This window comes from Corythoichthys intestinalis, chromosome 16 (genome assembly GCF_030265065.1).
Source record: "Corythoichthys intestinalis isolate RoL2023-P3 chromosome 16, ASM3026506v1, whole genome shotgun sequence".
Lineage (NCBI taxonomy): Eukaryota > Metazoa > Chordata > Actinopteri > Syngnathiformes > Syngnathidae > Corythoichthys > Corythoichthys intestinalis.
The window spans coordinates 13,551,636-13,565,534 of record NC_080410.1 but is presented as its reverse complement, the minus strand read 5'-3'; the positions used below and the strand labels follow the sequence as shown (position 1 = coordinate 13,565,534).

General features: G+C 38.1%; 1 protein-coding gene across 12 annotated transcripts in view; it reads left to right on the top strand.

The window, feature by feature from the left end:
- Window positions 1–3,141: 3,141 nt before the first annotated feature.
- mapk8ip3 (mitogen-activated protein kinase 8 interacting protein 3) overlaps window positions 3,142–13,899 on the top strand; it is a 91,585-nt gene continuing 80,827 nt past the window's right edge. For all 12 annotated transcript variants that reach the window (XM_057860860.1, XM_057860858.1, XM_057860863.1 and 9 more), the window contains exons 1-2: window positions 3,142–3,761; window positions 5,420–5,689. In XM_057860860.1, coding sequence (XP_057716843.1) covers window positions 3,726–3,761; window positions 5,420–5,689 — 306 coding nt within the window. In that variant the 5' untranslated portion in view covers window positions 3,142–3,725. The remainder of the gene's footprint in view (window positions 3,762–5,419; window positions 5,690–13,899) is intronic.

Genomic DNA, 13,899 nt, shown 5'->3' with positions numbered 1-13,899 from the left:
TTACCATTTAATGCTGGCCTTAACTGAGATCATGCCTTTTTGTCACTTTTTTTCCTCCATTGGGGTTGGTCTCTGTTTATGTTTTAAATTAAAACAGTTGAAGACGGGGAACTCTGGACAGCTTATAGCTCATCTGACTCCAGGTGAGCTATTTAGATGTCACCTCAAAACCCATTTCATGATGTACATTGAAGGTATTCCAGTACCAGCTACCCCATTGTGTTGATATGTCTGGCAGCAATGAGTGCAGCATAATTCAACCCTGTGTATTGCAATAAATGTTTTTTTTGCATTTAAATGACAAAGCAGCATTCTGTTAATATCAGAGCTTCACCAGTAGCTGACAAATTGAAACATACTGCGCATATCCTGAAAGTTGGAATCAGTTGAAATTGGGCAAAAAAGGACTGTCTTGTTGACTTCCTTTGTCACCAAAATCAATTTCACCCGACTTATCTGATAAATTTGTTTTTGGCATAATTGCACTTGTTGGGCTATAATAGTTACTGTCAGGTACAAATTATAGTTGGATGATGGACACTGCCACCTTGTGGTGCCGATTGGTAATGCTCTACAAAAATGCAATGCTGCAACTACTAGTAGATTGGTGACCACCAACCCAGCGCAGAAATGACTAAAAGCCCACTATCGTTTTGAGAGGCTAAATTTGAAATGTAGAATTACATTCTAATGCGAAGTAGAAAAACATTTGCTCAGAAAAAGGATGGCCGAGAACAGGCAACTTGGTTTAGAGTTTGAAATTTGAAAATTTTATTTAATCTAACCACTGTTGGATCCATCTTTCTCCCTGACACCATGGCTGGCTATTATGATGACTTCCCGTTACTTGTTGACCCTTGAACACGGATAATTGCCTTCAAACTAAATGATCCTCCTCTGCAGTGGTCGTCTTAATACGAGTCAGTAACATTGTGCCAAAGAAATGGCAATTGACTTCAGTAGTCTAATAGCTTGCAGACCCCCCCCCCCCCCCCCCCAAGCACACACACTTGTGGTGAGCTTTAGTTCATTGCGCCACATAACACAATATACATTCAGTGCTTTTCAATCGTTCTTGTGACTTGCATCAATTTAAAATCATGTGAAATTGACTTTAAACCATATCTTCAGTATTTGTTGCCTTGGCACATTTTTAACTCAAACCTAGCACATGACAGCAGATATTTTTAATTGCATACTACTATTACCCAGATTGAAGCACCACGCAAATAAACATTGTTACCATTATTATATACCAGACTTTTCCCCCCTAATTGTAAATCAACCTGATGTGATTATTTATCATGTAACTTATCAAAAAAAACAAAAAAAAAAGATTGCCACATTAGTATTGCTGTTAGGCATATGCCGGTATAATAAATGCAGTCCTTCAGGTGACCCTACAGCCACAGCTCAACATTATTACCATCTGAACAAAATTAATTGAATTATTTTCCATAAAAAGCACGTGTGTATGACTCTTATCATGTTTACATTATACACACACGCCCTTTCTCAACACAGACATTTGCCAGAGAGAAAAAAAACACGTTTACCACCGCTAGACACACCAAACACGCTGGAGTTGGAGGGAAACGTTCATGACAGTGTTTACTAACCTTGAATTTTGTTTAAATGTGAAATCATACTGGAGGTATTCCCTCCTCCGCAAACATGTTTTACATGTCTGTTGGCCCTCCTCTAAGCCGCGGCTGTCTTGAACTTTTTTGTAGCTGAAGTGTTCCCATACCAGTGATTTCGTTTACTTCAGTAGGGAAAAAAGTTCAGGAGTTTCACTTCCTCCGGCCATCGTGTAGCACAGCTGACTAGCTGACACAGAGCAACAACCGATGGGGGAGGGTTGAGCCTTGCAGTTGCAAGCGAGGGATTTCTCCATGCATTTTTTTTTTTTTTTTTTACAATAAAAATAGCCAATACCTTAGGAACGGGATGACGGAAATTTTTTGTAGTTTTGAAACCTTGACTTTTTCATACCACGGTATACCTTGAAACCGGTAATCGGCACATGTCTACACATAACACAATATGCTTTCTTCATTCAGTGCTTTTCAATCGGTCTTGTGACTTGCATCAATTTAAAATCATTTGTGAAATTGATTTTAAACCATATTTTCAGTATTTTGTCTGTTGCTTTGACACATTTTTAACTCAAACCTAGCACATGACCGGAGAAAGTCATCACTTGTGTAATTGCATACTTTAACCAAGATTGAAGCAGCACACAAATAAACGTTGTTACCATTATTATATATCAGACCCCCCCCCAATTGTAAATCGAACTGATGTGATGATTTATCATGCAACTTATAGATAAATAAAAAAAAAGATTAAATAGCCACATCAGTATTGTTATGTAAGTAAACACTCCTAAATACTTTCATCAATGATTGAATGTGACTTTTACTCTTATGCGCATTTCTGATCAATATAATTTATCAATGAGCGTTTTAGAAGAGTATCAGAAGCTGTCTTTGTCTGAACAGTGAAGCATCAGTTTCAGAGTGCATCGTCATTATTATTATATTCTGTCTCAGGGCAAATTGAAGGCCAAGTGCCTTGGATAATAGCTAAATTCCGGTTTTAGCCTTCAAAATAAAGTTATTTTTGCGCGATTGTAGCTCATTAAACTAATAGTTCAAAATTCAGTACAATATGACGTTGCTGTGAACCAATACCATATGGTTGAAATAGTTCAAAATATAGTACAAAATGAAGTTGCTGTGAACCATTATCACATATGGTTGAAAGTTTAGTAAATCATGATCGAATGAGTTTTACTTTGTTGTAAAATCACAACTCTTGCGTATTTAAAAAAAAAGCAAGTCATGTCAAATTTATTTATAGCCTTAAATCAACCCCCCCCCCCCCCCCCCCCCGATTTTTAATTTGAGTTAAGTGTTCTAAAGTTAAATTGAATCAAGTGCATTTCAAAGTTTGTTGAAGTTTCATTACTTGAATGTACGTGCCTTTACTGACAGATTGTGAATGCTTTGGTTCCTATGGCAAATACATTAATTCTGTGGAAAAGCGCGCCTGCTTAAAACTGCCATTTTAATTTGAATGTTCCAACGTAATTTCCGGTGCCTTGCGCCAACTTGATGCAGGCGTTCTGACGTCAACCTCAGTGGGTCAGCTGGCTCCTCCATCTGAACGGTAGCGAGAACCTCTCCCATTGGGAGACATCACCATCACCTCCCGACCCGAAAAAAAATGGCACCAGCCTCTTCATAGTGTCGTCGTTTGTCGTTGGCGCTCTTATTTATTCTTCTATTTTTTTAGTGGATGTATTTATTTTGCCGGCTAGCAATGGCTGGGCTCGGTGGCTGCGGCTGCTGAGTGGCAGGTGCGGCATTATCGACGAAAGCATCTCTCTCTCCTCTCGGCATGGCACGGGAGCGGCCACATCCACTGGAGAGAGAGCCCTACAACGTCCGCTGTCGTTGAGGCCCTGTACTGTTCCGTTCGGAAAGACTCGACTAGCTGGGCCGTGACACGACGTGCTCTCGGCGGCAGAGGAGTAGGAGGAGTGGCCCTCTGTGTATTTCCATACTATTCCATTTCATTCGCCGAGGTGGCTGTTATGCGGAATTACACGATTCCCCTGCGTTGACCCCAATCAAAAACAAACAAACAAACATCCCGAGATTCGACAAGGCTTTTGAAAGTCCTCATCTGGATCACCGCAACCAGCTGCAGCCGCCAAGATGATGGACCTACAGATAGACGAGGTGGTCTACCAGGTAGGGTCCTAATTTCCATAGGAATTTAACATGGGAAATTTGTAACTGTACAAAATGGGGATAAGAATATATGTAGAAAAACCACTCAAGAAGGCATAGGAAAAACTATATAGGATAAGCCATCAGAACGGACAACATAAAAAATTCGCGATTTAATTAGACTGAACTCAGAAATAAGATTAATATAATGGTGAGGTACCATATTCAAACATTAGTATAATTTTTGGGGCCATAAGCAGACGCTCATATATAATTGATAGCTCTCTTTGCCTACTAGAGGGGGATAACAAAACAGTACATTCATCACCATTTCCTGCCGTCTTTACTCATGTGGAAATGCGAGATTCATGCGCATACCCCAAATTATTGGCAAATTATTCAACCATGCAACATCTAATAACCCGGAAAATTTGCACATCATGACATCAATGTATTTGATTGAAATGTGCAATTTTTAGTCAGGATTAGACATGGGCCGATTACCAGTTTCAAGGTATACCGTAGTATGAAAACGTCACTGTTTCCAAACCGCAAATTTTTTTTCGTCATACTGTCCCTGCGGTTTTAGTTATTTTTTATGTCCCAAAAATGCAGCGAGAAATCCCTTGCTTACAGCTGCAAGGCTCAGCTCTCCCCCACCAGTTGTTGCTCAGTGTGAGTGAATCAGCTGTGCTACATGATGACTGGAGGAGGTGACGCTCCTGAACATTTTCCCCCCATCGAAAAAAATGAAATCGGCAGTAATATAATACTTCGGCTACAGAAAAGTTACAGATGGCCGCGGCTTAGAGGAGACATGTAAACATGTTTGCGGAGCATGACTGTTGAGGAGGCAATACCTTCAATATGATTTTGCAGTTATACAACATTAAAGATTAGTAAACACTGTCATGAACGTTTCCCACCAGCTATGAGAGTTAACTCCAGAGTGTTTAGTGTGTCTAGCGGTGGTAAAACGTGGTGTTTTTTTCTCCCTGGCAACTGTATGTGTTGAGAAAGAGAGTGTGTGTATAATGTAAACATGATATTACGAGTCATACACACAGGATTTGTATGGAAAGTAATTCAATTATTTTTGTTGTGATGGTAATAATATTGAGCTGTGGCTGTGGGTTCAGGCTCACCTTAAGGACTTTATTTCAATTTTATCAAAACTATTTCAGTTATTTTTATTATTATTATTATTTAATTTAACAACGATGTACTTATGTTCCAATTTACTAATATGTTTTGAAAAATAAAAATCCTCTTCAATGGAAAAAAGTATTTTTCTTTTAAACCCAGATGTATCAAAGTAACACATTTTAAAGCTGTAATTGTGATACCGTGAAACCGTGATATTTTGGCTTAAGGTTATCATTGTCAGAATCTCATACTGGCACATGCCTAGTCAGGATTAAGATGAAATACAGTATTTGTTCCTTCAATTATATAATATATGTATATTGCCAATTAACTCATTGGATGCTTGATGGCAATAGTCGCCCTGCCAACACTTCCTGTTTAAATGGATTGGACGTTTAACGCTGTCAATGAAATGGCAGTGAATGAGTTAATAGCCAATCTTCAAATTTTTAACTTCCTGGTTAATTCTAAGAAGTTTACCATGAAAATTTTTAGCTTTGACAATCCCTTGAATTTTGCATCCCTACTACCAGGATGACTACGGTTCCTGTACTGTCATGTCGGAGCGGGTGTCAGGCCTGGCCAACAGCATCTACCGGGAGTTTGAGCGGCTGATCCGTAGCTATGACGAGGAGGTGGTGAAGGAGCTCATGCCTCTAGTGGTGAACGTCCTTGAGAACCTGGATGCTGTGCTATTAGAGAACCAGGAGCATGAAGTTGAGTTGGAGCTCTTGAAGGAGGACAACGAGCAACTCATTACTCAGTATGAGCGGGAGAAGGCACTGCGTAAGCAGGCGGAGGAGGTGGGTCACTCTTCACTGCTGTCATTAAGTCTTCATCTCCACTGGAAACTCCAGCTTGCGTGTCAAATCGGCTTCCATGCTTTTTGTCACATTCATTTTTGTTACGAACAGTGCGGTAGATATGCTTTCCACCTAGAGCAGTGGTTCCTACCGCGGGTTCGATGGAACCCCAGGGGTTCGGTAAAGGTTAAAACACATACTGTAAGACCCTATTTTTATCCGCTGACTAAAGGCAAAGTGTCATTTTAGACTTGGTTTTGGACTGGTTTGCCCCTAATTTACAGGCTTTATTCAATTTTTTTCCAACTGCTAGCATCTATGTAATGGGAGGATAAACTGGTTTGCTCAGTGGAAGGTTGACCCACACTTGGTATGAGGAAGTACGTATATCAAACTTATGGGCAACTAGAGGTGTGCGAAATTTCCGATTCTTAGATTATTCGAAATTCGGCCGTGGAAGATTCGAGAACGATTCACAAACTTTTAAATTCCGATTATTGAATTATACCAGGTAAAACGGAAGTAAAACACAGTCAGCGCTAGGAGTGGGAACCTCACGATACGATACGATTCGCGATACAAGGCTCACGATAACGATTATATCACGATACAGCGATTATCGATATATTGGTCAGAAATTGGATACATGACATTCTACGATACAACTGTTGAAACGATTTAAAAAAAAAAAAAAAAAAAATTAGAAAAAATACTGTTTAAGTCATTTATTAAACAGTGACACCTTTTCTGTGCAACATTGCTGTAAAATATAAATCTACTGCAAATTGTGCCCCTGCACATATAGAGGAAACAAACCACGACCACTGATATCACTTTGAGAGATCATGATGAAGGGCACCCTTAATTTCTTTAGTTTTAAATCTTTAAAAAATAAATAAATAAATAAAAAGTGCCGTAGGTGTCAGCAGTTGAGCTTGGAGTGGGGCAATGATAAAATTGGTGGGTCTTTTCTTTGTATATGACCTTTGTTGCTTGGTTTGAGCACTTCCGCCATCTGCTTCAGCATTTTAGATGTCAGACTTGCTCAGTCACAGTCTTCCTCACCTTAAAAACAACAAAATAAAACAAAAAATATTAGCTACTTCATAGTGTTTGAGTTGAAATCCTGATTTTTTGTGTGTTGGAAGTATTGAATTAAAAAAAAAAAAATGAATTGAATGTATAGAAATTAAAAATTCAATAAATACCTATTTTTAATATGTAGGCTACATTAATTATCATGCACATCACTTTATATATCTTGGAACCTATTCAAACCATTTTTATAGCTTATTGTATCAAAATGACAGTAATAACAGTTTGTGTAGTAAACTAGATGGAAAGTGGTTCTGAAATAATATCAAATAAATCGGTAAATTCATGTGGGCTTGTTCGATATTCATTTTCATCCAGTTTAGGGTCCTGGTTTATTTTATATCATTCAACATCAAATGTCATCAAAATAATACAGTAAATTAAAAAGTCAATTACATTGCAAAACTTTCTTACCTCAAGTGATGAAAGCGAAGCTCACAAACTACGGTGTCCACTACGTCACCAGCTCCCAGTGAAACTTTTTTTTCTTAGACAATTCTTGCATACAGCAAAGTCCTTGTTCACCTTACTTCCTTTCTTGTTGGTGTAAAATCTAAAATGTGTCCCCATGTGTGATTTGTAGCAATATTTTTCTCATTTTTTCCTCCACCGTTCTCACGGAGCTTTTTTATTTTTTCAACCCACTTGGAGCTACCTCTCCTTCTCTAGACAACTTGTGCGCACTTTACCCTCACCGCCACTTCTGAGCGCCCCTAGTGGACCGCCAAGGAATTGCTCAACAAACATTGAGCAGTTTACAGCATCCATACTCCATTGTATGGCCAATATGTTAAATAAAAGTATCGATACTTGGCGGGAGCATATCGATAACCCATCGGGTTGCAAAATATCGCGATATATCGCTGTATCGATATATTGTCACACTCTTAGTCAGCGCGGTCTTTGGGACGCAATGAGGAACGGACCAAGAGTAAATATCATGTTCAACTCATGCCGCTAGATAAAAAAAAAAAAAAAAAATTTACCTGACTGCGGCCGACAGCCGCTACAAACAACGCCCGGTTGCTAGTTGCTACAAACAAACGGGTACAGTAGATATCATATATATGTAGAACTAGATGCAAAATGACAGACGACAGCGGTGTTACAACATGTATTATTGAACAGAGATGCAAAATGACGGACTTGCTGGCGGCGTTAGTATACAGCCACCATCTTAAAGCAGTAGACTTCTCTCAAAGACTCTGTTGTAGCGAATCTAATTAACTTTTTATCTAAAATACTCCTAAATCGGCAAAATCTTGTCTTGAGTCTATCTTTAAATGATGAAACAGTTTTAAAACTTTGACATGTCAACAGTAGATAGAAGGGAAATTATGGAACAACGGGAGCAATTTTAACAACTGTAACGGTTGATTCACAACAATAAATTAATTGAATGTAGTTTAAAGCTGCTGATACAGAATGGGGACTGGAGTATTTTATTTACTGTTATTTTTGTATATTTGTTTACTGTTATATGTTAACTTGATACTGAAATAGTAGTTTGGTTTAGCCTGAGAGGATTTTTGAACAATTTTGGAACTAATGTACAAAACATACACAAAAAAAAGGAGGGGGGGTGCATCAGTAATCGTTTTATAATCGAATCGGAGCCTCTGAATCGTAATCGTAATTGAATCGTTAGGTGCCCAAAGATTCCCAGCTCTATGGGCAACGTGGCCTGCGCAGATAATAAAGATTTTTTAAAATTGCGTCACATTTTATGTCATTAAAATAGTATATGATGCAAGGATGTGACGATAAAATGAGAATGTAGACGTGAAAACAAAAAAAAAAATGGAATAGTATGAAATGATATGAGTTTAGTTTCATTTTCCAGCATGAAAATCAACAGCATAAGGCAAAATTACTTCTAGTAACTTTAAAATTTGACGAAATTTGAAAAGGAATTCATTTGGATATTAGCTTGCTAGTTTGGCTGTATTGGTTTTGAATTTGAAAAAAAACTGGCTTTATTATTAAATTCTGAAGGGTTCGGTGAATGTGCAAGGGAAACATATGTTGTTCGGTAATCGGTACGTTTAGCAAGGTGAAGAACCAATGATCTAGAGCAGGGTTCAGCAAATCTGGACCTCGATGCCATCTATCCTGTCGTTTTTTCCACGTCTCTCTCCCCTAACATACCTGAATCAAATGATTATGTCATCAGCAACCTCTTCAGAAGCCTGATAGTGATCCTGATTATTTGAATCAGGTGTGTTGAAGGAGGGAGACATGGAAAACACGACAGGAAAAGTGGCTCGAGGTCCACATTTAGTGAACCCTGATCTAGAGGTTGACACGGGAGAGGATTTAGACTCCGGCGTCATGTTCCCAATCCTGATACATTGATATTGTTTATTTTGAGATAGTTTGAGCCTAAACTATTATGTAGCAACTTTTTTATTGTAGGTATAACAGCATATGAGCATCCACAGGAAGTTCACTAACCTGTTTACTGGGATGACCCTGAACTGACCACGTGATCAGAAATCTGGCCCAATCATGTCATTTTCTTGGGTTTCCAAGATGCATTTAATTAATGGAGTTTTTGATTTTAAGCTCTGCAAAGCAACAAAGTTATCAAGACGTACAACGATATTGTGAAAAGACCAATACGTAATATCGCAACACAACAGAATTGGAAGTTGTAGGAGAATGTTATGCTAGCTGTCGTGGAAAGCTAACAGTAAGATAGCATTATGCAAGAGTGATAATGTCTGTAATATGGAAATATTTTACATTTGGATGTGTTTTTCCCCCTCTTCAATACATTGGTGAGGTATCGAATCAGCAGATCCCTAAAATCAGGAGACTGAGTCTCGGGTGCAAAAATATGTGATCGCACAACTGTACTGCGTACTGCGTTTGTTGTTTTGTACTGTATAGCGGATAGCACCATATACTGTTGTCACGATCTTAAAATTTCAACTCCATATCTATACTCAAAAAAGTACTCAATACCCTTTTTCGATAGTTCTTAATTAAAAAAAAAAAAGTTATTTTTTTTATTAAGTCTTTCAGTACCAATGTCGATTATAGATGCCCAATTATGTGGCTCTAAAACTATATTCAAATTATTTAGATGAGTTTATTACTAGTAGACGTCCAACCCAGGATTCCATACAAATATTGTATCCAGATACATATCAGGATTGGTACTTCAATAATTCTCGCTACTTTTTACAACCCCCATACTACACAACATTGCAATAGGGTGTGAGACCCCCCTTGCTTAAACTCTGACATCACCCCTTACTGGCTTACTTGCTTGAATGTGTGTGATCTGATTTTCTGTGTGTTCGTAACTTCGTACAAAATGCAAACTGAATTTCGTCTTGCAAGATTATGAATATAATTACAAGAATATTTAAATGAATGTTGAAATCCAAAAATAGCTGTGAAAAACACAAGCAGCAAAAGCACATGTCAACATTGATCTGCTATCAGATTACTGCTCACTAGCTTTTGGTGACGTGATGCCCCACCAGTGGTGGGATCTCAAGGGTGTTCTGAATAATCCCCTTCACACACACGAATGGTTCAGCATATCAGATTGTCTGTTTCTACCTGTGGCCTGCTGGGTGATAACAATTTAGTATAGAAGTTGCTCAGCATGGTGAAATGATAGGGTTGCTTAATAAAACAATAGCTGGCATTCTCACTGTTAAAAGCCAGGACACATGAACTGTGTTTTCTATTTTGTGTACATTAGTCAATTATTATACCCAACATATTGCTAAAAATGGTATGGTGCCAAAGTATGCACTAATTTCCACTGCACTCATGAGTGAAATGTTGGCCTGCTGTATAAATGTTGTTTATGAACATTTCACTCCATATTTCCATCAAACTTAAGTTTCAAATCAATTTAACCTGTACAATTTTAAATTAATTTGATGTCTAACCAAAATCAATAATGGAGAAAATATCATGTTTACAATTCCAATGGTGAAAACATAGCAATTGCAGCAATGTTTAGACTTAAAGTGCCTGCGACAGCATAAAAACAATCTTAAATAGCATTATTATGTGAATTAGAATCATATTTTGAGACGATTCGCCTATATACAACAATATGGCAAAGCTCAGAAAGAAAGAAATTAGTCTTTTAATCTGCCGTTTAGTCACACCTGCCATTATAGCGCTATTGCGTCCACAGCTGGAGGATGACGTTGGCAGTAGAGGTGTGCATCGACACTGCCCTCACGATTCGATTCGATTACGATTCGGAGGGCCACGATTCGATTCAATTCAGAGGGTCACGATTCGATTCGGTTCGATTCGGCAATGCATTGCGATGCATTAAAGCCTGGGATGCATTAAAATTCTAAAGCAAAGCATATTTTTCGTGAATCATGAGCCAACACAAGTGGACAGACATTAAACAACTTTTTATTGGCTCTTGTGTCACTCCTAGTTGAAGTCAAATGAAAATAGTATACTTTCATATATATTTTTTAAAAAAAATCAGATCACAGCATTTAATTAGTGCTTTGAATGAGACCAGGGCTTTCTCTCTTTTTTTTTTTTTTTTTTACACGCAGTAGCAGCCTTTCACACAGTGCAACATCTGAACTCCTGTGCAAAATCAGTAATAACAGTCACTGTATTTTAGTCACAACGACCCATCAATAAAAATATTCAAGTAAATATTAAAGAAAGCGACAAAGAAAATATTGTAGTGCAGCAGCATCTTTATCGCAATATCAATCCAGGGATCAGTTCAGTTGCAAACAAAACATCAACTAAATTGCAATGTAGAACAAAAGTAAAATGTAGGCATAGCCGATCTTATATCTATAATATTTCTCGCTCCCTCTTTCTCCGTTTCAGCCATTGTTATGTTATGTCCTATCTCTCTGCTCTCTCGATTACAACTGCGCTTGTCTGTGACGTTACTCCAGTGAGGAAGCGGATTTGGGTTCCTCGTCCCCCCTGCATAGAGGTTAGATCTTGTGCCCGAACCCGACCCGACCCGAAATGTTAAGCATTCACGCTTCGGTGGGTCGGGCCGCTGCGCCGGGCTAATAAATTTTTTTTTTTTTTAAATGCGCAGAGGGCTGTGGCGCAGCCCTCTTTTTCTTCTTCTCCTCCCGTTATTTCGTTGTGTGAATGCTTTTATAATTCGCATAAAAATATGTCGACTATTTAAATATTGAGTAAACTTGCGTTTTTTTCCTGCCAACTGAGAATTCGTTACGAAAGACACTTTTATTTATGCACACAAAGGCATATGTGATCCTTTTGAATCTTCTCCTCTGTGTGTCTGTAAAACCGTGTTTTTTTGTTTTTTTTTAATTAAACTTTCCCAGCGTTATTTCGTTGTGTAAATGGTTTTATAAATCTCATAAAAATATGTAGACTATTTAAATATTGAGTAAACTTGCGTTTTTTTTCTGCCAACTGAGAATTCGTTACGAAAGACACTTTTATATATGCACACAAAGGCAAATGTGATCCTTTCGAATCTTCTCCTCTGTATGTCTGTAAAACTGTGTTTTTAAAAAAAAAAATATTAAACTTTCCCAGCGTTATTTTGTTGTGTAAATGGTTTATAAATCTCATAAAAATATGTAGACTATTTAAATATTGAGTAAACTTGCGTTTTTTTTTCTGCCAACTGAGAATTCGTTACGAAAGACACTTTTATTTATGCACACAAAGGCAAATGTGATCCTTTCGAATCTTCTCCTCTGTATGTCTGTAAAACCGTGTTTTAAAAAAAATATTAAACTTTCCCAGCGTTATTTTGTTGTGTAAATGGTTTTATAAATCACATAAAAATATGTAGACTATTTAAATACTGAGTAAACTTGCGTTTTTTGTCTGCCAACTGAGAATTCGTTACGAAAGACACTTTTATTTATGCACACAAAGGCAAATGTGATCCTTTTGAATCTTCTCCTCTGTGTGTCTGTAAAACCTTTTTTTTTAATTTTTATTTATTTTTTTATTTTTTTATTAAACTTTCCCAGCGTTATTTCGTTGTGTAAATGGTTTTATAAATATCATAGAAATATGTAGACTATTTAAACAGTAAGAAAACTTGAAGAAATGAAAATAAATTGCTGCTGCGTTTTTTTTTTCCGCATCACTCGGCTCGGGCATGCAAATCTATAGTTAATTGATCTGGCCGGTCGGGCTTCAATACCAGCGAGCCGTGTCGGGTTGGGCTGGAATTTTTTAGGCCCGATCTAACCTCTACGGGCTTGCTTTGAATGTAAAGTAGCTCTTTCTACAGGTAAACATGAGAATAACAATACAAATGGGGAAACCAAATTCATTGCATCACCGGAATTGCGCAGGGAAGATTTTTGAACGTACTTATATATTTTAAAATGCGCTGAATCGATTCAGCGTGTTGCCCGCATCGAATCGAATCGTCCCTGCCCCGCATCGGGATGCATCGCCGCATCGATTATTGTTGACACCCTTAGTAGACAGGTTCACAATTTCAGCTGATTTACAATTCAGCCCAATGAAAAAGAAGATTGAGAATGAGGAAACTATGACACAGAGCAGCAAAATGTCATCATTGTTTCAGTCTCTCTACTCCAACATTTTTACAGGATATACTTTTTATCTAAGTATTTTTTCCCCAATTGCTAAATAAATGGTATGGTCATTCATGACAAATAACAGTCTCGTGCTAAATGGAATATGAAATATTAGAAATGCATTTATTCAGTACGACAGGGCAAAATTACTGCATAATGGTCAAAACTGTTGACTTCTTGCACCTCCCGAACGGTATTTATGCCACCCGAGTTAGTCCGGCTTTTGTCATTTCCCTGCCCCGGCTTTGGAGATGGAGGAAAGAGCGTAAACAAAGCAGGAGGCGTGACAGCAAGCCGACATGCTAACCTGAACTGAGCGGCGTTTTCAAGTCTCATTCATGCCTCTCGAAAACGAAAAAGCACACAAAACTACCCTCGAACATGTCACACAGTGGCGGGGTTGACTGTCTTCATCGACAACTTGCAGCGAGCAAGTTACAGCTCATCGTTCCCCTGCTGCATACAGGAGTGCTCGTTGAGGGGGAAGCAACTGGAGAATGACCGTTGAGCGGCTATTCCAATCTTTTTCACCTTTCGAAAACGAAAAAAAAA